The sequence below is a fragment of the Varroa destructor genome, unplaced genomic scaffold (assembly GCF_002443255.2).
Source record: "Varroa destructor unplaced genomic scaffold, Vdes_3.0 BEIS01000004.1, whole genome shotgun sequence".
Lineage (NCBI taxonomy): Eukaryota > Metazoa > Arthropoda > Arachnida > Mesostigmata > Varroidae > Varroa > Varroa destructor.
The window spans coordinates 21,630,854-21,654,503 of NW_019211457.1; the positions used below are offsets into that span (position 1 = coordinate 21,630,854).

A 23,650-nucleotide genomic window follows, 5' to 3' on the forward strand; every position below is an offset into this window, starting at 1 on the left:
TCGTTTAAACGCAGCAGAAAATGACCGATCGTATAATTAGTTAAATTGCGCAGCTAGCTTTTTCGTCAACTAGTAGTCAGTCTGAGAAAAAAGGATGAAACTTATTTGTCAATAATACAATCGAATCAGCGTCAACCAGATAGCCCTTCAAACACGGCAATAGCATCTATATATTAGCCGTTATCTGGATAGGAACGCTGGATCGTCAACTAGTACTCGGTTAGAAATAAATTTCCAATTTCATGCGCTTAACTACACTAACTTTCATTGAACACTTAAAGAAAACATTGTGAAATCGATTAGTTTATTTCTCAAAGTCTACTCAAGCAGATTAACAGGGAAGAAATGAAGAATAACCACTGAGATCATAATTTCTAGAATACCTTTAGGAAAGTAAGGTCAAGAATGCATACGCGATACAAGACGATAAAATTATATCATCTGAACGTTTGATATCTTATGTATTGCACTGCAGTAATTAAAGATGTCTAAAAAAAATTGCATTAGGTAGTTCCTAGATATGGAGATTAAGAATAACAATGAACTTTTTTTAATATTAAATAAAAGCATAAACAAGCCACGGAAAAGTGATATTCTTTCCGTGAAGGCCTATCATATTTCTCTGAATATATAGCTATTACGACTGCTCTGCTTTTTTTAGCACATTACGAAAAAGTAAGCTGGATCAGTCAGCAAGCATGCATCAAGTGTCTGCATATACTAATCGCATATGTATTCCCGATAGGTGATAGGTTCATGTCGATTGGTATGTACGCCGAAGAACGAAATGCACACCCGCATTGGTTTGTTTCGTGATGGCAAAGGTCAGTACTCTGAAATAATGTTCATTGGAAGTACCGGTTGTAAAACTGGAAATAATAATCTATATGTGTGTCTTGGTTGTAATTTTCTCAGAAGCTAGCTACTGTGCTATTTACCGACATTCTAGAATATATTTTGTGTAGACAAAAACTATGAGATATTATTTCTACAAATTTTATCTAAAGAGAGTAATCCAGCGCAATAGTGTAATTGATTAAAACCTGAAGAAGCTCGAGTAGTACAATTTAGATTCTACGTTTTATAAATATTTTATACGTTTTCATTGTTAAATTTATAAATTATATTGGCTACTGTTTGCATAATTGCGTCATATATAGCTTCTTATCTATGTCTTTTGAAAACATTTGTCTGGAAGCCTATCCAAACACTTAGTTTTGCATGTCAGGAACAATGAAAGCATTTTCTCCAGAGTATGCTTCTCTGGTAGAGCTACCATCTTTACGCGAATTACAAATCACAATCTATTTCAATCAGATGCATGGCAACTACGGCTGCCGCTATATTGTTGTTAGTTTTGACACACCTTTGATGAATTGGATTTAAGAAATTTAAATTTTTATGACTTGTGGTTAGTCAGTTGGAATGATGACAGGCTTTGCGAATGACATGTGATTTTTCTGGTCACCTTTGGTATTACATTTTTTTCCCAGAACTTTCTCATAACTTACTTAATAATTTGCAGCATTATCCATCTCAAAAACGAATTCGTCAACGATGCGAGATAAAATATACATGAACGTCGGTCTCTAAGCTACTTGGTTTGTTAGGACCTCGAATACGGCCTTAGTAAAAAGTGACGTACTAGCACGCTTTGTAGAAACATTACGAGATACTTTGCTTGACCGCGTCTCTCTGAGTGTCATTATTATGTTGAAGAAGTTTGCAGTCATAGGCCAAATTCAGAATATGTGCCATCTTTTTTATCTGATCGCAGTCGACTTCGGAAGAGTAAATTCCCAATTATACTTTTTGAAAACTTCCGCAAAAATTAGAACAAATTATTAAATCTTTCTTAGATGTTCATTCCACCCGGCAACAAGAGCTAGAAGAAGTGAAAGCTTTTTTCCGAGTATCCAATGAATTTTCAAGAACTCATCCATTGCGTTACAGCGGAGAGCGTCGCCTTCGGAAACGAAGAATGCGGTCGATAACCGTTTGTCATAGTCGCCGTAAAAATTAACTGACATATCTTTTGGAAATATCCTTAAGACCAAGTCGACGTTTTCTAGTTGGTTCTCACTCTTACCAAACTCCTCAGCTTCTTCGATGCAAAGCTACTCCGCTTTATCCATAACTGTTTCTTCTGCGACCAGATGATGCTTGCCAAAACCGTCCGACACTGCAAGATGCACAGCGTGTGCCATGCGTAAACCTCTATGGTAGTATCTTTCGAGCTTTTGGCTAGTTTTAGTCTAAGTTCTTGTCATACTAACGCTTCTTCAGTGAAGGTACCGAAAAAGTTTTTAATAGCTAACGCAGTTTTGCAAGAGCATGACTGCCCTCTCTATAAAATTCGCGACGGTCCCCTTTCCATAAATTAAAATAATACAAACTTAAGCCCAAATTTCTGCGTCGTACGCCAAGTGCACAAGCTTAACCTTTTCACAGTAAGACAGTATTAATGTTTTATCACTGTAACAATATCCTTACATTCGATCAAGAGGATAAGGCTTTTCGATAACTTAGACGAAAAACTGTCACTACCTCATTGAAACTTTGTGGCTTGTACCCGGTCGATGACTTGTATATAATAATGTCTTCCCTTACTTAGTGTAACAATAGTGTTTGAGAACTTTAAAGATTAAAAACAGCGTATTATATCAATTGTAGTAAGAGTTAGGCAGCACATATTTGTATCAGACCGAAAATTCTGTTTGGTAATGTTATATTTACCATTTGGACGTATGGGAAGCCTATTCATTAATAGATGTACCCCCCAACAGAAGCTACAGTTGAAATAATACAAGTAACGAAGCAAGAAGATCCCGGAGGTCCAGCGAAATGGCCGTCCGTGCTCTTTACTAGACTGCTTTAAATATGGTGTGCTAATGTGCATGGTTACATTGTTTTTTTTTTTCGCGGTTATCATGTTCTTCCTGTAACAGACATTGTGAGGTTCTTTTAACCTACCGGTCGACAACAAAATAAAATTTGGCACTAGGTATTTCTTAAATATAGAAGAACATTCGTATGTCATGTGGTTGCAATATAGATATAATATATTCAGTTACAGGGTTAAAGAAATAAGATATTTATCCTCAATCTCACAATGGATCTTTTACGTGTCCAATGGAAACGAAAATGGAGTGTCTAAAATTGGAAGTAGTCAGGCTAGTCAGTTTCAATTCGTCCTAAAGTACTATGAAGGATCTAAATGAGCCAAGTAAACAATGACTTGCCATTTTTATGGTGATAAAAATTAAAGTCAGTGGTAGGCCGATTTTTGTCCAGTAGCCCAACTGCCTGGTTATACTTGTGTCCGCTAAGCGCCAATAAATCCGCATAACAAAACAATCGTATGATGAGTTACCTCTACAATGCAGGTAATACTCACCTAAACCAGCCATAGCTGCACACTACCGGTTAACCCAGTAAATAGCGTTACTTACTGTGAACTTCGAACTTAACCATGTTCTATCTGTAAAACAGAAGAACAAACGAAAGTTGGAGAAGTTCAGTTTAAACAAAATGTTTAAGTTTGTTTAAATATTATGTGGTTATAATATTTTGCAGAGACAACAATAACCAGACCATTTCTTATTTGAAATATTTTTTACAAGAGATTATTCAAATTGGATTAAGTTATCTTAATACCACTAAGATATGTCTCTGTTGCAGAAGAATGCACCATTGTTTTCTAAATGCAACTGTATTGAAGAAACCTATTGACGAACATTTAGGAGGTTGCTGCATTTAAGGTCCTACTAGTAACGAATAGAATAGGCTAGAATTATAAAAAAACTTCTCGACGAATTGTGCAATAGAATTTATTACTTAAAATTGGTATCTCTCGAAGCACATCTAATAAAGCGTTATGATTCCGTTGCCTTGGTCGGGCATCCGAGGTCGACGAAGACTACGTAAAGGCACCTTTCAAGGAAAATGGTCGGCAAATAATTCGCGAATTGGTTGAGAAAACGAGCTTCAATAATCTGACCATTGGAATCTATGGGATTTACTGAAAAATCAGGAGCCTGGATGTCTTACTGAGTGATGAGCATTGAAAAATATGGTTTCTCATTGTTTCTCAGTAGCTCGTTCAACAACCGACAACAGACAAGCACAATGACAAGATTCTACACAGAATTCTATTTCTAGAAATCAAAAGTACTATCTCCACTAAAACGGTCTTAGACGGACTATAGCTTCTGCGTGGGAAGAACAAGCATCCTTTATTTGCACAATGCCAAGCTGCACATGACAAGAGTTGGCAATACTATTTTCCAAGACCCAGAGTAGAAGGTTTTTTGCGCAACGTGTACTATTCACCTTGTTTCTCATAAGAGAAAAAAGTAAAATGTTTTTTTTTTACTGAAAATTGTTTTTTTTTTTTCAAAATATTTGAGTGATTGAAATTATTGTGGAAATATACTGCATACAGAAACTATGATTTGATGGTTAAATATTGATTTTACGGTTAGAAGTCTCTTTTACGGTGTATTGGAATTCACGGTGGAATGTCTCTGATGAGCGACGTAACTTCTACTTCTGGTTACTGAATAGATGTACCTGAAATTAAACAAAGTAAAGTTTGTTTCTAGCTAGTTATTATGCTGCTCGCTGTTTTTTGACTTTTCGTAGTTAATCACCTAGCTTCTATTATCAATAGAAACATAGATAAATCATAAATATTGTGGTTGTTATCTAGAGTTAAGTTGCGACTTGCTCCTCATTTTTAGCTGTGTTAAGATCTCATGAATCAAACTACTGTGAAATAGAGACAGCTCTTGGAAAGTGCGTTTATACATATCCAGCATGTAATGTGCATGGTTCACGTTTAGTTTTGTAATAAAAAAGTTAAAATTCATACAATGAGGTAAAAGTAGGCACGATGAAAATCCCTGCCAAAATCAAAAAGATCGAAAATGGACAGGAGCTGAACATTGCAGAGGTGACAAACATCTGAAATAAAAAATTAACTCTATAAACGTTACGAATATACAAGTGCCATACGTACACTCATTATATGCTTAGTGTAGTTGCCATAAAAGGACATGCCTTATTAATGAAGTAAGATGTGTCAGAATAAATACATATGCGTCAAAATGGTCTATTATATTATGCGATAAGTTGACATATATTTAGAACGCCACTTCCACCTTTGAGACGGCGCGGTGAGTTTAATATTAGTGCGTGACATGAAACTCTTCAAGGTCTCGGATGATAGTAAACTCTTTTGGATATATGGTATCAGAAGTAAGTTAGAAAAATAAAATTAATGTTTCGGTCGCAAGTCAATGAAATGCTTAAAGGGTTCATGTATGTATTTTCAATTTATGGGTTTTTATTTCATTAAACGCGTCTGTTAAGCGAAATACTTCAATTTGACTAGTTGTATTTCTAAGGATACTTAACATTATGGATAGTGCCAGAATTGACGAATTAGAATCACAAATGCGTGCTCGTACGCATACGTCATTTTACCATAACTAATCTCTATTTTACACGAAACGACAAGACACAAATTAGCTCACAAAAAAATTCGTGAATATACAGTGTTATACCTTGTTACAAAAATAAGCACTACTGATTGATCGCCAGTACTTTACGCTCTGGCTAACCACAGAGACTTTATACCATTCATTTGATTACAAATTGTGTATTTAAGAGAAATTGGTAATATTTCTCAGAGCCTAGTAAATCACTGTGTTTATCTATAGTAAAAGTGTGTGCAAATAATCATTAGTAATTATTACATAAATGGTTCTAGAACTTTTGCATAGGGAGAAGAGTAAGAAGAACATACTAAACGTTTACTTTAACTGTCAACTCTTTGCGATTAAGACGTATATCAGCTTATGACGACGAAAATCGTAATCACAGTCTTTCTCCATTTGTCCAAATCATGGCAACAATGGTAAGTAAAAAGTTTGTAATCTAATATCTAACATTCAACTAGTTTCAAGTCGTCTCCACAAGAAATATTACAAACGTAAATTCTCTTGTACCTTTAATAGGCTATTTGCCAAAAGCGGTAGAGCCCGTTGTATAATACAGATGGCAGAAAACACAGGCGCGAATTCGAAACTTTCCAAGAGTAGGCATAGGTGCGATCGCAAATATACGGAACCAATCACGGGTGCTAGTTGCAAACTCAGAGCTATAAAGAAACAGAAATAATGATGATGCCAGTTCATGCATATGCATTACTTTATTTAATATATATTATGTTTAACTATTTTATTTACGCAACTAGTACTTATTTCAATTTACTTCAGACAAGAAAGCATTGTGAATGAATATATTGATTGACTAGTGAACTAGTAGTTTGTCTATCATATCTAATCTTAACTCAATTCGGCAATATAGGTATTGTACTTTTTTGTACAGCACAAGTACGTATTAAAGTTGATTTATGTCCACATGCACCGAACGTTTAAGCTTTCTTCGAAATGTTCTATATCAAAACTGTTTGTGATTTTTTACATATTGTGAGATGGAGTATTTTCCTCCATACCATCCAAAATTTAATTTTTAAATTACGCACCTTTTTAGCTAATTTCAGGGCTAATATAGTGGATTCGGTCAAGTCACGTATACCAAAAAGGCAAATCTAGAAAAATGTAACATATAACTAAAAATCAATAAACACTGACATAGAGCTGTTTACATAAAAGAGCTTCAGTTAGTGAAGAGAAATGATAAGACAGATCAAAAATAATATTTAACGCAAAAATAAAGTGGACCTTGTTTTTATAGCTAAAACTTATTTTAATACACAGATATTTGTTTATATTTTTGCAGAATTTGTTTGCAGTAATACCCTTCACGGAGGCTGTTGTTTCACACCAGGAATTTGTTCTGATTATTGTATGAAAGTAATTTGATTACCTAGTATGCAGCCCGAAATTAGTACGTACGTCATAGCCAACGGGATCGATGTTCTTGCAATTTACTTCCAGAGCAATGAAGTTCCTTTGCAGTATAATATAAAAGCAATAAAAATTTAAATGTTAACCATATCACTTACAAAAAAAGACCTACTATTTGTGACTATCGGGTGTTTGAAGACTACTTTGTTTCCACTTTCCACGGAGGAGTGGTTCCCGATACCAGAGCGATTTACATTCGTATAAGCGTTCCATGATAGAAACCAGGCCAAGCAATCATGTCACCATTGGCCATCGATCATTTGATAAAGCCTATTTGAGCCTCAAGAAAGCTAAGATTGAAAATAAAAAACGCGTTTCGCCTTGAATAAACGGTAGTTCGGTTTAATAGCTTTTCGTACTGTGTATTTGCTACAACAGTTTAAAATAATCCTCTTAGCTCTTCTCATCAGCTTGGGAAGACATTCAGTCAAAATTATACACCGTATATTAACTAGACGAACTCAGTATGAACATAAAACTAACCCTTCTCAAATCTGTTTGCTTTTGATTTTTGCAAACTTGATTAAGTTTGCACCTGACAGTAGAAAAATTTATTTTCCTTCACACAAACCGAATCGCAGCTTTAGCTGCTAAGTTAGAGGATTAGTTTAAATTTACGGGGCAGGTCATTACCTAGACTAAAATTTTCATTGGCATTTTTTTCTGTTGATACGCAGGTAGCTCAATTATCGGGCTATAAACAACCCTGATATACTTACCCCTCACTCTATGGGACCCCTATCATTCTAAAAAATGTCGATGATTGTAGCGCCATATTTTCGTTGTTGAAAATAATGATGTTTGCTCATTTAGTCCTCTGAAACATCCATTCTTTAGCAAAGCCTCTGCTGCTTTGTAGGTGAAACTTGGCCTAATCGTCTATCGAATACAGTCAACGTAAGTTCTTTAAGGCACATGTACTCCTTTCTTTATTTTTTTTTAAATTTAAAATTTAGTGCCGCAAAAGGAAAACGTAGAAAACAAGCCAGAAAATCCAAGTCCTGCATGTAGATGTCAGGGTACATTATTTGTCTACCGTGAAATACACGCCTAGCCTCGTAGTCACGCAATCCTTATATATCTAAAGTTAATCTCTATATAGCTAAAGTTGAAGTCTATTTCTGGTCTGTCTTTATCAAGCACATGTGTTCCATGTAATGCATAACAGGATGTGGGGACTCAAAACTATGGGCGTCTAAACTAAAATTATTAGAAACGAGGAGCAAGAACCAGGTTTATGATGCATTCTATATATTAACTAAATCAACCCGTGATGCATTCTGGGGTTCAAGCTAGATAGCGTCATAAAAGGTAGAGACAAAATACGACCAAATGCGATGTAATCGATACCAGTGAAATCAATGAAAATTCCTACCCAGAGTTGGACATTGCAGCTGTGTTAGACCCTTTATAAATTGATTGTTCACTAGGTGTATCCTAACACTAGTTTCTAAATCGCGGGCAAGTTTCGATTCGTCAGTTAAGATATTATTGCATAAGTTGACGACCACAGCCACAGTAAGACAGAATCTTACTGTTCAGGGATCTACAGTACCACACGTGCATCGAAACTCCATGGTGCTCTGCTTTTTAGTGGAACTCGGAATATAGAATAGACTGAAGCACAAAGCGTTAATGTGACTAGGCTATCAAAAAACAGGTGCCAAGTCACATGGAGATTTAACCTTGTGTCCTTTACCTTTTACGTATTAAAATTTATGAGCGGTTTAATAGGTCTAACTAAGCAATCTAATTAATAAAGTTAGACTCATCTATGGCTTGATATGGTAATATAGATGTAGGTCTCCTTAGCAATAGCTTAGTGGGTAATGCATTTGCCTACTAATCTTAGGGACTCATTGTGGTTTGGGTTTGAACCTAGATATAAATACACTTCGTTTCGTGCTAGGATTTAGCCGTCTGATGAAACGTCTGACGACGATACCCGACATAAAATCCGAAACACAGAAGCCTCCTTAGAATAACTGCTATAGACTCCGCTTTTGATGAATGTGATGCAATACCCGCGTAAATACATAGAGATTTTCTGATGATGTTGTTTGTAGCGGAAGCACTAAACCAACTACGGGCCGTGAGCAAAGGGCTGAAAGTTCCTGATCTTCCTGTGGTATATTACCCGGAAAAGCGATAAAAAGGATCAGGTCATCACAACTATCAGGGTTTTCGCAATGTTACTTCCTGAAGCATGCTAGTAAGATTAACGCGGTCCACTTCTGGACTGCGTATTTTGCTTGACACAACTAGCAACTAGCATACACCACTTAAATTTCGGCTGGAACATAACAGCTGTAACAACAAGCTGCAATAGTTCTACAACTGCAGGACTACAGTAATGCATGTCAACTCATGTGGGTTTTTTGAAAATCAACCAGCTAACACACTTGTCAAATACGATATACACAAAGTCATTACCGGGCACAATTAAATCAAAGCTAAAGTAAGCAGCTTATGTGATATATGGAATATATTTTACGCGATGATGTGTAAGGAAGATAACGCGAAGAGTGAGTTAAATATATATGGCAACCACAGTTACTACAAGCCCCGCTCAGGAATTTAGCCAAAAATCACAAAATCTATAATGTTAATTAGAAAGGTATAAGACATTGCCGGTTATGGGCCACCCGAGCTCACCGGGTAATCAAGATAAACTTCACTGCAGCATAATTTTCCGACATGACAGACAAGATGTCAGATATGACCAGTAGAAAGAGTCTCACTGAATTTCTAGAGCCACACTGTATAAACAACCCTACAAAGGGTCACAAGAGGACATGCTGAATGTTATATTGCTTTGATGACGCGCAATACTACTCATAGTCCACCTAGGGATTGTGCCTGCAACCACTACACCAGATACGTACTTGGTTTTACAGCATCTTTAGCTTTTACAGGTAATGACACCAAGCGGTTATTCAACTCGATCCGCAATCTACTAGCAAGCGACCTGGCGTTGCGTTACTGACACAGCGCATTTTTAGTGAATCGTTGAAGAGGCATTGCTCGCACATCTTAGAAGGCTTTCAAAAAATCGTATTCGAGAGTGACGCCTGCTTGGTCAAAGGCTACAATCTTCTATAGCTGAAATTGGATTCGGTGCGCATTAGTGATTGGTATCTATAGGGACACAGCGATTTAAATGCAATAGTAATATTTTCCGTTGACCATGTGGCAAATCGTGCGACTGAAGAGCTATGCTCACTTGAAGTTGCCTTAAGTTCTCCAATGGCATCAATCTATGGCAACAGTAATTAAACTTCAATATAGAAAAATAATAATCTAACTGCATAATTGTCTAATATAGCATCCGGTATATCTCCGGAACAGATTGCTGTGCAATGCCTTCAGATTATAGCGAAAAGTTCGTGTACTAATGTAAATTCGTGTAAAACTGTACTACCAAACTTCGACTAGGTATGCGACCTTTAAGGAAACGACACATTGAATGATGATACTAATGCTCGAAGTCAAGTTAAATCATGTAATGAAATGTAGATGCAAAATAATTACGAGAAATTACACAGAAACATTGCATTGCCCAGCACATCAACGTTTTTATGTAATAACGAAAAGCCTGTGTTAAATGAATATATCGAATTTCGACTACTTATGCAACCCTCAAAAACAGAACAAATTGACTAATAATACTGGCGTAAGGAAGTTCACGTTGTAATAATGCTGATGCAATAAAGTTTACGTTACAGCCATAGTGGTATAACACGTTTTATATTATGGTCGCAATGGTGAAATAGGCTGAGATCGAGAACCTTTTAAAAATGCTTGCAATTAGAACAGGTCAAATACTAGTAAATACTCCCTGAGCTTACCAGTAATTTACATTCTAGCGCGCTTCTCACAAAATGTCTTCGTCTTCTAGACTCATAATTACTTTTATATTTATAATTTCGACAGCATTACGGAAACTTATTCATAATTCCTTCACTATAATATTATAAAGTTATTAATTCTCGTTTGATTTTTTCACCGTATATCGCGTTCTAGAATCGTTTCACTATCCTTGGATAAGTTGAGCGACATTTGATGCCAAAGTTTGTTTCTGAATATGTTTATTATTATCTACTTTGAACTTCCAGCATTAGGTATTTCTATCTAGTTCTGACTTTTTCTGATTTTATTTCCTGCATGTACCACTTGCCATTGTCACTTATGTCAGTTTATGCTAATTACTAGCGTATAAGCAAGCGTAATAGACATAATTCCAACTACTACCATACATACCAGCATAGTAGGCGAAGATGTTGAACTGACTCAGTGCAATAGCAACGTAGCTTAGAGTTAAACACGCGTATCCGACAAAAACTACCAACAGATCAAACAATCGAGTCCTTCGTGTGAGCACAGCCATAACTAGCGTGCCCACTATAAAGCACCCTCCCATGGCTGTCGAAGAGACGGATGTAAACATATATGCGTCCCATCCATAGACTTGGCCCAGAAAGTACATTCGAAGAGAGCTGAAAACTGCAGAATTCCAGAAAGATACCCCGCATTCAATTATGAAATTATTTTTCTGTTTACTCAGTGACTGCACTTGACCTAAAGGAAATATGATTACAAAACTATATATTTTTACGCTTCGAGGTATTTTTTTGAGTGAAAATATTTGGTATTACCTAGAAGTTTCTTAGAGTTAGGCGGGCCTCTTGCTGAGGTCGAACCCCCGCAAAAACTGTTTGCTTTTTTATTTACCCGGACGCCTTAACACTTTACAGGTGACTCCATTAATTGAAAAGAGTACCGATAATATAACCATTTTCTAGAACATTTTAGACAGCGTGGCTTCAATAATCAGAAAACATAACCCTGCAACCAAAATTGCTTCTGGCTTGAGATTTTAACGTCTGAAAGTGGCAGATTAGATTCAATTCGAGTAGCGCTACTAAGTAGATTTCTACGGATCTCAAGGATTTGAGAAACGTGAATGATATAGCAGCTGGGCAATGTACGTTTGCAGCCAAGCTGAATTCTTTGCAATGAATTTGAGGAAACTAGCCAGATATGATAGAAGGTTAATCGCTCTGCTGCGCCGTTGGTAATCCTCTACTGTTTTAATCAAACCTGAAAATAACCTAAGAGCAGATACGTTATCCGTTAAAAATAGCCATTTTCAGAATTCTCGAACTCAAAGACCTCGGACCAAGACCGGCAGTAACTACGAAGGCTATATGGCTACCCCTTTCCATTTCTTAAGATAAAAATGCCAATGACCAAAAGAATCCGATAGCCAACTTGTAAAACTCTCCTTATACCAAATTTTAAAATTAACTTCAATCGTTTCTAGGCGTTTATATGGTATGTGTAAACAATACTGGTGTAAGATTCTCTCAGCAACGGTCAATTCTTGAACAATGATCCCCAACTGACATAGTAGTTCTAGTTATGTAGCTGCGTCATTGTTTATACTGACCACCGATATAAGTTGACGGTGTTGCGAACATGAAGATAATCATTATTAATTGGCGCCGTCCCTTGCATTCGCGTTGCCTTGTAAAGCACATAAGGGTTTGTTGAAGGCCCACGAGGCCGAATGCACATCGCACTCGTTGAATCATCGTATGTTCGTTAAATTTAGCAGGAAAGTCCTTTAACGGAAGCGTCGACGAAATCAGAATTGCTATCATAATGAGGCAAGTCGGCGCCGCATTGAGCTCGACCTCGAACACCTAAATGGGAACCACATCTATTAATGTAGAAATATATTCACATATGCTATGTTTTTCAAAACTGTCAAGTCTTTTTAGCATAAAATGTACGTAGTTTACGGCTTATACATCAGCATGGAACAAGCAATTTCTAAAAAAAAACTACCTATAATATTTTTTTAGCTTATTTTTTGAAATAATTTAATGTACAAATTGATTGCAACATATTCATGTGACGAAAAAATCTGCCAAAACCTTTCTAATTCCTTGTTTTGCTAAAAGAAATCATAATGACATGTGGTGTTGACTGTAATATTTCTCGCGTAGGCCCGAAGTTTTAATTTCTTAGATTTAACTAATAATGTGGACGAGCCTCTTAATATCCAACAAGCACATTTCAGGTAAGTCTAGTTGCTTCTAGATGTTAGCAACCCGTACTCATTTTTAAAAATAACAGTCTATGCAGGCCGAGGTCTGCGCAGTTATCAAGAAATAATACAAATGAGCATAGCAATTCGCTATATATTGAGTACTGCGTCACATTTAAATCACTTTGGATAGGTTTTCCGCACGTTGTCTACCTAGTGTCGCAAATACCGCAATGGTAGCAGTAAAAAAAGACCGATAGCAGAAAAATCTGGGTAATCAAGTATCGAAATGTAAGAAGTATTTTAGCAGACAAACTGAAAAAAATTTAAAGGAAAGAAAACGCAACCTGTTTAAATTTTGATGCATGCAGAAAGAGGATACACATATGTTCGCCGCAAACCGTGGGAAACCTACCCACCACAATATATACGATTCCAACGTTACTGGAAGGGCCGCGTAGAACACATAATGTAAAAGCGTTGCATCATACATTATACTTGTTCATTTCATATTGTTAATTCTATTGGATCATTTTAATTAGAAGCGAATATAATAAACTATCTGCACGGATCAGGCTAACCCATATATGTAATATAATACATATGTAATATATACATATGTATGTAATATATGTACATATGTAATATAATACATGTGCAACGCGAACATTAGGAATATTTATATTATTAATATAAACTAATATTATTATATTTTAGGTAAATGTGGCCGAGATCTGCATAAAAGGGACTGCATAAAATCAAATAAATAGCAGTTTGCCAGCAGCAGATTATTTGTTATCCATGGCATTTTTGAGGCAGCGACAGTTGATAGAATTCGGAATAATAATGTTAGCCAGATGGATGACAATATTCGGCGTTAACTACGGACGAGGTCAGCGCGTTGATCAGCTAGTGGTAACCACCTCAACGTAAGCGACTAGGACATAGCGAAAGCTAGCTCCATGCTTGTGACTTTTATCGTCTACATGTCAGTGGTTGTCATCAACTTTGCTTTACTGTTGGTTCGTCTTCACCACTTGCCGCAGTAAAACCGCTGGGCGCCCAGCAAATGAATTCTGTCGATGCCCAAGGGTAGCCTTCTCACCAGCTTCTGAGAGCAACCTTAGGGTTGCTTCCAAAGTCGACAAGGCCATGGTTCGAGACGGTCATAGCGTATGCAATGCAAGCAGCGTATGCTTGAAAACGAAGCTGTTTGAAAAATTTCCAGAAGAGGTGGCCCCCGATTCATCTCAGTACTATGTTTGTAGGAGACGACGGGGGAATGCTTTTATACCGTTATCCAAAAAAAACGCTTCCCGATGGGCCTGTTAGAATTACCATACGCCCTAAAAGACGCCTTAAGAGACATCAAAGAATAATAACAAAATGATAGTTTCGAGCTACTATCCAGACTTTCAAGTGCGATTCTCCTTCGAATACTAAAACTCGGAAACGTAAGGGATTAGGTTCCAATCGGCACTTAATAGCCGGCGCGACGCAGTAGAGAGATGAACTTCCAGCAACCGAGTGCGAATGCTTTAACTGTGAGGAGCGGGGTCACTTTAAGGACCAATGCCTGAAGTTTCTGTCAAAACTTAAGTTGCACAAACGACGAAAAGACGGCCCGTTCGTGCTCGCGGTTAAACATCATTACGAAAATCTAGGTGCAGTAGTCGACTTCGAGATGGACATGAACGCAGTCTTTTCCGGTTCGTGGATAAGTTGCGTTCCCCATATATTGCACGGTCTTCGAAACTCGTGTGTTCGTACGATGCTCAGCGTCCGCTGTTAACGATTTTAAGGATGAATAATTTTGCAGTCGATAACAGGCTTGGAGAAGCCTTCCTCACCGTTGGCAAGCTCACGAAGGATCTGATTCTATTTGTTAAGAAGAAAGCTTATTCAGAAACATAATTCACCTTGTAATAACTAGTGTAGGACCACTGGGAGGTCCAATATAGTACAGCAGTGTGCGTAGCAGCCCAAACAAACCACCGTGGTACTATACTGCAAGTGGAAAGTTAGCGCGGTCCTAAGCTATCATTCAGGGCGCTCGTATGCTTCACCATACAATGCTGTAAGCGTGGATGCGCTAGGCCAGTAACTGACGGTACTCGCAAACTTAACAGAGGACCACCAACCAAAATAAAAACTCGCATCACCTGGGTTAAATATAGCAACTCTAAAGTGATTCTTGGGGCAAACGGGGTCCCATTTGCTCGCTTGATCATATAGGATTTTTTAGGGGAAGTATAGGGTGTACAGCAAAGTAACATGGCCGCCTGGTAGAGATTCTCATAGGTCAATATGACCACCTCTTTGGGCCATCTCACCGACACCAATCTTGTTCAGCACACGATCAACTCTTAGCCGCGACAGGTCGTACCCGACGAATAGCAGGCTATAAGCGTTCAGTCTGTGCTGCGCAACAGCATTATCGAATCACCATCTCGGTGATTCTCTCCTGCAATCCTGGTGAACAGAAAAAGATGGGATGTACATCTCCGCGTTGACTATTCAGCCTCGCCAGCGCATCCATGACCTTTCCAAAAATGGTGGGCAAAGTCGTTGGCGTTTTGAAGTGCTTTCGCTTTTCTCGACAATGTTATAGCCTATTCATCTGACTTCGACATCTATATGATTTTAAAGGCCAGCCTTGGTCGGCGTTTTTTCGCGTTAACCACGACGTAAAGCTAGCTCGCAATCTGTGCAAAATTTCATATAAACCGCCAGTGAGAGCAAACTAGGCTTGGAAGGAGAGGAAACACTGCCCATACTCTACCAGATGAAAGAAGCTTTTACTTACTATCACGCGAGACAGAAATGGTAGGGCATGTTGGCACCCGAAAGGCGTTGCAACCCGTTAAAAAAAGCGTTTTTTTTTTTTATCAGGGTCGGGGCTTTCAATGCAGGCTCAGAAGGTGTCGATTTCATCTGCGAGCAGCGTAATGAAAATCCAAGACAACGCAATACGTTCCAACCTGTCTTAGCATTTAAAGGTGCCTTGAACGGGTGATATGAGAGTCCATGAGCTCTTTGCGACCCATGCGGTAAAGTTTTTCAGACTTTGGTATTGGTCCACTATTGCCCGTTTTGTCCAGTTTGGGTTAATACGAAGAGGCGTTATCGGGTTCCATGATTTGGGTGTTGAAAGCCGTGCAGCGCTCCTTCGAAAACTTAGAGGCCATTTTGACGGACCAAACGACGTGCTTCACATCGCGATGATACGCAAGCTACGCGGCTACGCAGGGCGACACCACATTAAACGTATCAACGTCACTGTCGGACACACGCGATGCGATGGACTGGTCGACTGCATTGTTCGAATGATTCCAAAGGCGTTCCTGGGTTTCCTGGTGGCTAAAACACACAACTCGCTTTAAGAGCTGCTGTCTCGGGTAACGTTTCCGCTTAACACATACACCAACGCGAACTTCAAAGGAACACCATTCGAATCACTTTCCAGCCGTCAGACTGTATTGCCCGAAGAGCCTTCTAGTTGTAAAAATGCTGAGAGACGATGTGCCAATGAATAGCATCGGAGAGCACATTCAACACTTCGGCACATAAAGTTACGGCTCAAGCGGGGAAAGTCTACCCCGCGAGAATTCAAGGACGAAACGAGGGTACTGGTAAAGGTTGAATGGGCACCACCAATACTCTCCAAGTTGTTGCAGCTGCGTTACCACAGGCCTCTTGCTATAGTGAGCTGAGTTGTTTTCTACAGCTAAGGGGTCGCCACGTTACGCGGCCGTGACCGGAAAAGGTATACAGCGCTATATTGGGAAACATACTCCAGTATAACGGCCAAATGTAGAAATGTGTTTCACGTGCCTCCGACGTGGAGTTTGCCGAATCTGTGTTTGAGAAGGATCTGGAATAACAATTTTGTTATAGCATATTTTTGTTCAAGAAAGAAATCCATCTTTGCAGTTGAAATCGCGCCATATTTCTGGTCAAAAATCTTCACTGGTTAATTTAGTTTTCTGCTTCACCGTTTCTGTTGATAAACGGTATCATACAAAAAAAAAACATACATTATTTTTAGCAAGTGGTCAAGAGAAGTACGGCGTTTTTAAGGGCCTAGTAAAAATGCTCTGTAAAAGTGACATTACCTTAACCTCAAATGATAACCGACTGAATCAAGAGCTCTCTTAGTGACGCCCACCTTTAACCACGATTTGAAGATATGCTTTGATTAGATATATTTACGAAAGTCATACATCTTTGTTTAGTCAACCGAAAATATCTTCTGCAGTATGCAAAATCTCAGCTGCGGCTTGCCCATGTAAATATTTCAATTTTTGTGTTCTGTCACGACATGTCTACGCTGAATCAGCGGTAGTTCTCCCAGACTTACATCTGGCAAGTCGTACCGTTAGTTCTTGCTGTTTATTAGGGATCCTGCAGTCGAATTATATATTGCCGTTATATATTGCTTAACTAGCACTACATAATCTTACTTTGTTGGCTGATGTAGTAAACCGTGTGTTCTACTGTTCTCTACTTTCCGCTTTTCACAACAAACTCCTTTTAGGTAATTTCCCTTACTTTAATATGACCACTTAGGATTTTTTGGGGCCAGTGAAGATCTCCGCATTTCAGACAGAGGGTGGGCGGTTTCCTGAAATGCTCTGGCCTATGAGGACCTGCAACAACGTTGAGCTTAGGTCTCGTTATAAGCTACCTAATATATTTTACACTTTTGAGAAGGCCGATGTGGGATTGTTTTGATTTTGCCTTCCCTTAAGCCTGTTTTGCCTCATTAAATCTTAACTTTTACAAGTCACATGCCGTCTTTTATTTAACCTGTATTGTTGTTGATCATGTTAATCACTTGTAACGGCTATATCAGCGAAATTGTCAGGTACCACTAATATGGACTTATTTCACTGTATTCGGAAATACCAGCGGACGAAGTAACTGGTCAAATGATTGCAAAAATTTGTTGTTATCTTTTTGAGTTCATCTAAAAAAAGTTCCGAGAACTGGCGCACTTCTTGACGAGCATCGAAATGTGCGAAAGCTTTTGCGTGCCGTTTGGACACGATTAATTTGGAGTGTTCAGCGTCCGTCAAATGTATGATTTCTAGGATCAAAATCCCCACTGAATCAATGTTTTTTTTCGCGTAGCGTTGATGTTTATCTGAAATTTACTTTAATCACATTTTGTTCCGCATACATATTGTTTCCTTGCGAAAGTAACAACGATTATTCTTCCCCAAACGTACGAACCAACTGTTAATCTACTTGACGGTCTAATCTGATATTCATTCATGGTGAATGTGTTGAATTTTCAAACTCCCTGGCATTTCTTTTTTGACCAAATTATTTTTACTGAGTGTAAGTAGTACTGAGTAAGTGAAGTAAGTACTGAGTAGTAAGAAAACTGACCGAGTCAAAGCAACAACTTGAATGGATAACTACGCGCTATTAGAGGTGCAAAAAAGTCAAAAACGCTTTTTTAAGAACATTACTCAGCATCCTAGTAGACGAGTTGTTCATAAAGAGCAAGGGTTACATATATATATTTATATATATATATAACGGTGCTCATTACTCTTGTATTATATATTGTAGCTGCTTCTCAAATTAGCTTCTCAAAAATTTAAAACAGTATTTTAAGAAAAACAATATGTTTATCAAGTGTATTAGATAAACTGTTTAATGAAAGTATTAGGGGAATTAATAACTTGATAGGAAATTATCTCTAAGAAAACTTTGGTTTACTGTATTTTTTCATTAGAGATGGTCATCCTTGATTAATGTAAACATAAACAAGCCTTCAGATCCTTTTAAGCAACGGCTGCGAATATATTGAAGTATTCTACAGTCACAGCTGAGCATAAGCCTGCAGAAGTTGCACAAACATTGGAATTAAATTAGGATGGCCAAGACCAGCTATTATTCTAAACAATTTTTATTCAAAAATATAATAGTCTAGTAATATTGCATTTAATTGAATCAATTGATAGAATCAATAAGTAGATAAAATTAACAAGATCTTCAATGCGCAAAAGCCTTGACAGTCGCTAATTTGCAAATTAAAAACATAGTACACAGCTTGTATAACTAGAACATTTAGTTAACTAAAAAATTTTTGGGATTGAATAGAGACACTGCCGCAAAACTATGTACGACTCGCATAGACAAACGAATGTCAGTGATATTTCAATCAGGATAAATAACTTTTGAGTTGTTATTAACGAGTTGGAATCCTTAGTCGCCTATCATTGGTGCTAGCTATCATGACTCAGGTGAATATAGTTGCCGAAGAGCTATCCGTTATGCAACTCTATCCTTAATAAACAGCAAATAGAAGTAGAAAAAGAACTTCTTCTCTTAGTCCAAGAAAGACTAAATGATAAAAAATTTATTTGACGTACCGATCACAAACGTTTAGTAATAATATTTAGCATTTTTTACACGGAAATGAGAGTTCAAAATTACCCAATAAAGGTGCGAGTTTAAGATTCTTAGATAGAATGTAAGAGAACAGGCAGATTTAGAAATGCTAATTCACAGTAACGTTCTTTTTTGACGGAGAACCCGAAAATAATGTCGGAACTGAAATTGAATATGGCGCCCACAGTAACAAACGACTTATTGTTTACCAGCAACAATTATTGAGCTAAGGGAAAAGCACATCGAAAGATTCTACATTTCAAAACGTAATGAAGCTTATTAGGAACGGAAAATAATTTTCAAAAGTAGCGACTGATAACACATTATGCTACCTCGGCAATCGTTGAGAGTCTCAATACATAAAGGCTGTATACAAAACCAATGTCGTATTTCAAAACCATTACAGGTTTGAGTATTACAAATAGTGTGTCAAGGTCAAATGGGTTATCTTAGAACAAAACAATTGATCCTTATATATAAATAGAGATATACCATGGATCAACTAAAAACTTGATAATTTAATACGAATATGTGTCAACGAAGCGTGGATTTTTATAAAAGTATCTGTTAAGCTATAGCTAGAATCTGTACACGTATTTAAACAAATATATAAATTTTACGTTGCCAAGCCAACAGATGGTCTGATGTATTTATTGTTGTAAATGCATATTCACGATAGCCTGAACGACGTACCATGCAATCATCAACTATAAACACAGTAAACGCACTACTAGTTTTTTCGCTAAAGTAACCCATTTACGATAGTTTTAAGCAGTACTATTCAATACACATTAGTACAATTTTCCAATTCTCAAGGAAAACCAATTAAAGCATACGAGCACAATAGCTGCGTTTTATCGATAATCCAATGGTTTAGCCAAATTATTTGTTGGTATATTTAAGCTATCGCAAGTTTAGACAGATGACCCAGTAACTTCTAAAAAAAGGATTCAATCTTATAGATCCACAACCAAAGTAGCTGCTAAATCTCCTGCAGAATCATTTTCGGGAAGGAAAATTCGTGTTCAGTTCGATCTCGTTTCTAAAAAAAATTCCAGCAACAAAACGAACCTAAAAAGTCACGAGACAGATATTATTTTCACCATTATCACAGTCTTAAGAAACTAGAAGACGAATATATTTTTTCTATTCTAAGAGGGATTGATCGAGTAATCTAAAAGGCCAAAATAAATAATTGGAAATCGATACGTCAGACTAATCGATTTAAGCGTAGAACAGGTTTGCCTTTATTCCACAGACTGGGGAAAACTTCATTACCGACCATGTCGGTCAAAGCCCTTAGAGACATTTACCTCAACCAAAACAGGTTTTTTAATCGCAGATACCACACTCGGACTAAGGCAGAGCCCGATAGTAGTGACAAAGATTAAAAAAGGCTATGCAACTACACAAAAGTATTTCTTATGAACAAAAAAGGGATGTCATGAATACTATATAAGTACCAATATTTAAAACAACGAGGCAGTAGTTTTATCGATGAAAAGATAACAACGAGTCTTTGTTGTATATTTTAACGCTCACTGTATATAGACACTTCAGTTGTGTCAAAGATAAGCCTAGCAAGGCCACACATACAGGTTAGCCAATAACCAACGGAAAAAAGCACGGGATGTTGTATCTCACATCAAGTTTGAGACGGCGCAATGCAAGCCAGCCCTTCACGGGTTTCGGCGGAAGATTGAAATAGGCGATGCTATTAGCCCCCTCCGAGATTACCCTTGTAATAATACTTTACGGTTCAGATCTGGAGGGTTTTAGCGTACAAGAAGTAGAGGCTAAGTGTCAGTCATGGCTCGAAAACCTTTTATCAAGCCGTATTCAGCAACTCTCTCCAGAACTCAGGTGTTACTATTGCACGCTAACAATCTTACCAACTTCTCCTTATAAATGATATAAATGATGATAATGATAAAATGTTCAACGGAAGCAAAGCCTACAACTTAGGGTATTATAATCGATTCGATATCTCTGTGAGATAACGCATCGCTTTCAATAGTTTCCAAGAGTGTTAATAAGCGCAGCATAAACTGTGATTACTTGCAATAATAGTTTGGCTTAGTATGGGAGATCAATCAAGAAATTGGGTATTAAAGCTACGTTTCGGTTCGTAGGGACTAAACGGTAAACACAGGCATTCGCTCTTACTTAAAAGTGTAATGACGTACATGTTCCAGCATTAATTGTAGCCGGACGGCAGTGGCAGTGACCGGCCAGTTACGCAGGGAACTGTTTATTTTCAGCAGCACAAGAACCTAACTAACTGGTTGCAGAGTTTGACTTCCTGTTCAATTATAATTGAATAACAAGGACGATTGTAGACGTATTTTACAATCACTCACTGTTAAATACAGTCTACCAAGGCAGTGCGGGAATTATTTCATAATTAAACACACTCCGTACTTTTATGCCGTCAAAAAGAGGAAGAGAAATACCATGACAGTTTTCTTACATCTCTAAACCCCTGTCTGAGATTGGATGGCATCGTTGGGGTGGCACCAGCAATGTCGAACAAAAACAACTTAAACCCCAGTATCTGCGGCAGCAGTTGAGTTTAACAGTACGAAAAACGGCGACGGGGTGATTGCTAGTTAAAACTACACGATATTGCTCTACACATATGATGTCCCACAGATAGTTCAAAAAACAGAAATTCGGTATATAATGAAAACTATATTCCATTCCTATTATGTAAGCATTGCGTGCTTCACTTATTAGCTTTTTCGTTACTTGTCTTTTTCATGAAGGAAGAATTTTTCATGCATGGATAAGCGGTAAAAAGAGGTAAAAAGACTGGCATTCTTCCTTCACGAAAATGGAGAAAAAGATCGCTTGCCATTTTGTTTAAAAGCTTTTTTCGTTACATGTTTAACACACCCGGCTCTCAGAACATTAAAATTTGAAGAACGCGACAAATTAGCTTCGCACTGGCTTCTGCATAAATACAAACTACCAGTCATGTTTTAAATCCACATTATGCCCGTGGACACTACCTATATATAAGGACACAAGATTTAACGTAGTGAAACATCGGTAAGAATCCAATAACCAATTGAAACACACCGGCAATCTATGTACATATCTAGTTAAATGTAGTACATCAAATGAGTTTGGTTTGTTTAGCACCTTTAATAAAGTTGTCTGCTATGCAACAGCTAATCGATTACGTGGCGACTAGCAAACCAGCGAACTAGAAGAAGTGCATTGAACTTTCTAAAGTATTCGGAAGAGTCTAGCTAAGCAGTAACTTTTGCCTCTAATGTAGCTAAGCGGCAACTCTCATTTACGTGTGACATAAGTCTCGTTTGTTCTTCACATAGGGGCGCACTTATATGATTATAACACGTACAGTGTACGATAAGGAGATACATACAGTTGGGAGCACATATAGATCGAGAAGCTTCGGGAAGAGTTCGGAAACAAACACTATGAACTCATAGATGAAAAACCTCCAGCACAAACGATTTCCGGTTGAAGAAGTAGCAATTTCAACTGATGTCAAGGTCATCATCACGATATCACCTCCTATAGTGACAGTTATCAGACAAACGGAATAACAAATAGGTTAAGATCGGCATCGAGAATAGATAATAAATAAGGAGATAGGGGTATTCGGTGTTTTTAAATCTGGTAATAAATAGGTCTCCAATTATTTATAAGAATCATAGTACCATGAGAATAGAGTTAAATGTATACAAGAAGACAAACATTTAGGAGAAAAACTGTGGTCCATAGGAGAAAAAGCAATATTATGAAATGAGCAAGGTGCAGGTACATAGAGCTAGCAACAAAGCCTCGTAATTGAGGCAATGGAAAACAGTAACGTAAGTAATCGTAAGGAATCGTAAGTACTAATAAAAATATACTCACGGATTCTATAAAGATTTGTGCAGCACTAAAAAAATAAATTTATTTTTTGCGAAACATATATATATATATATATATATATAGGAAAAATTTCCAAATGGCCACCTAGACCACATCTAAACTAACTTTTTTTGCATATGCTACAAATTCTTCCCGATGATCATCATTATTTGATATCATTGCCACTCACCACGATTACATGCTCAATTTAGGGCTGAAGCCACTTACTAGTTGTCAAAATGCTCTTTTTTTAATGCGTAAATGTGTTTTTTTAATAGTAACCCGTGTGTCAAGCAATATTGATAGGTATGAAGTCGTTAAATTGTCACTTAGATACGCTTAGAATACGAAAGATTTTCAGCGAGGGTAAATT

The 23,650-nt window shown here is 37.4% G+C and overlaps 1 protein-coding gene and 1 long non-coding RNA gene across 22 annotated transcripts in view; one reads left to right on the forward strand and one right to left on the reverse strand.

The window, feature by feature from the left end:
- Window positions 1–283: 283 nt before the first annotated feature.
- Window positions 284–23,650, reverse strand: part of LOC111250261 (uncharacterized) — a 47,912-nt gene continuing 24,545 nt past the window's right edge. For 5 of the 21 annotated variants that reach the window (XM_086987550.1, XM_086987555.1, XM_086987554.1 and 2 more), the window contains 6 exons: window positions 22,760–22,935; window positions 12,385–12,640; window positions 11,196–11,438; window positions 6,012–6,163; window positions 4,874–4,965; window positions 4,210–4,572 (listed from right to left, as the gene is read on the reverse strand). In XM_086987550.1, coding sequence (XP_086843676.1) covers window positions 4,494–4,572; window positions 4,874–4,965; window positions 6,012–6,163; window positions 11,196–11,438; window positions 12,385–12,640; window positions 22,760–22,935 — 998 coding nt within the window. In that variant the 3' untranslated portion in view covers window positions 4,210–4,493. Of the gene's footprint in view, window positions 2,183–2,736; window positions 2,940–3,397; window positions 3,482–4,209; window positions 4,573–4,873; window positions 4,966–6,011; window positions 6,164–6,923; window positions 6,979–9,898; window positions 10,038–11,195; window positions 11,439–12,384; window positions 12,641–22,759; window positions 22,936–23,650 lie in introns of those variants that run through there. The other 16 variants (XR_015326752.1, XR_015326754.1, XR_015326750.1 and 13 more) reach the window with 16 other exon arrangements.
- On the forward strand, window positions 8,808–10,665 carry LOC147755959 (uncharacterized). The gene is made up of 2 exons (XR_015326759.1): window positions 8,808–9,304; window positions 9,851–10,665. It is a non-coding gene; the product is annotated as an uncharacterized LOC147755959 (long non-coding RNA).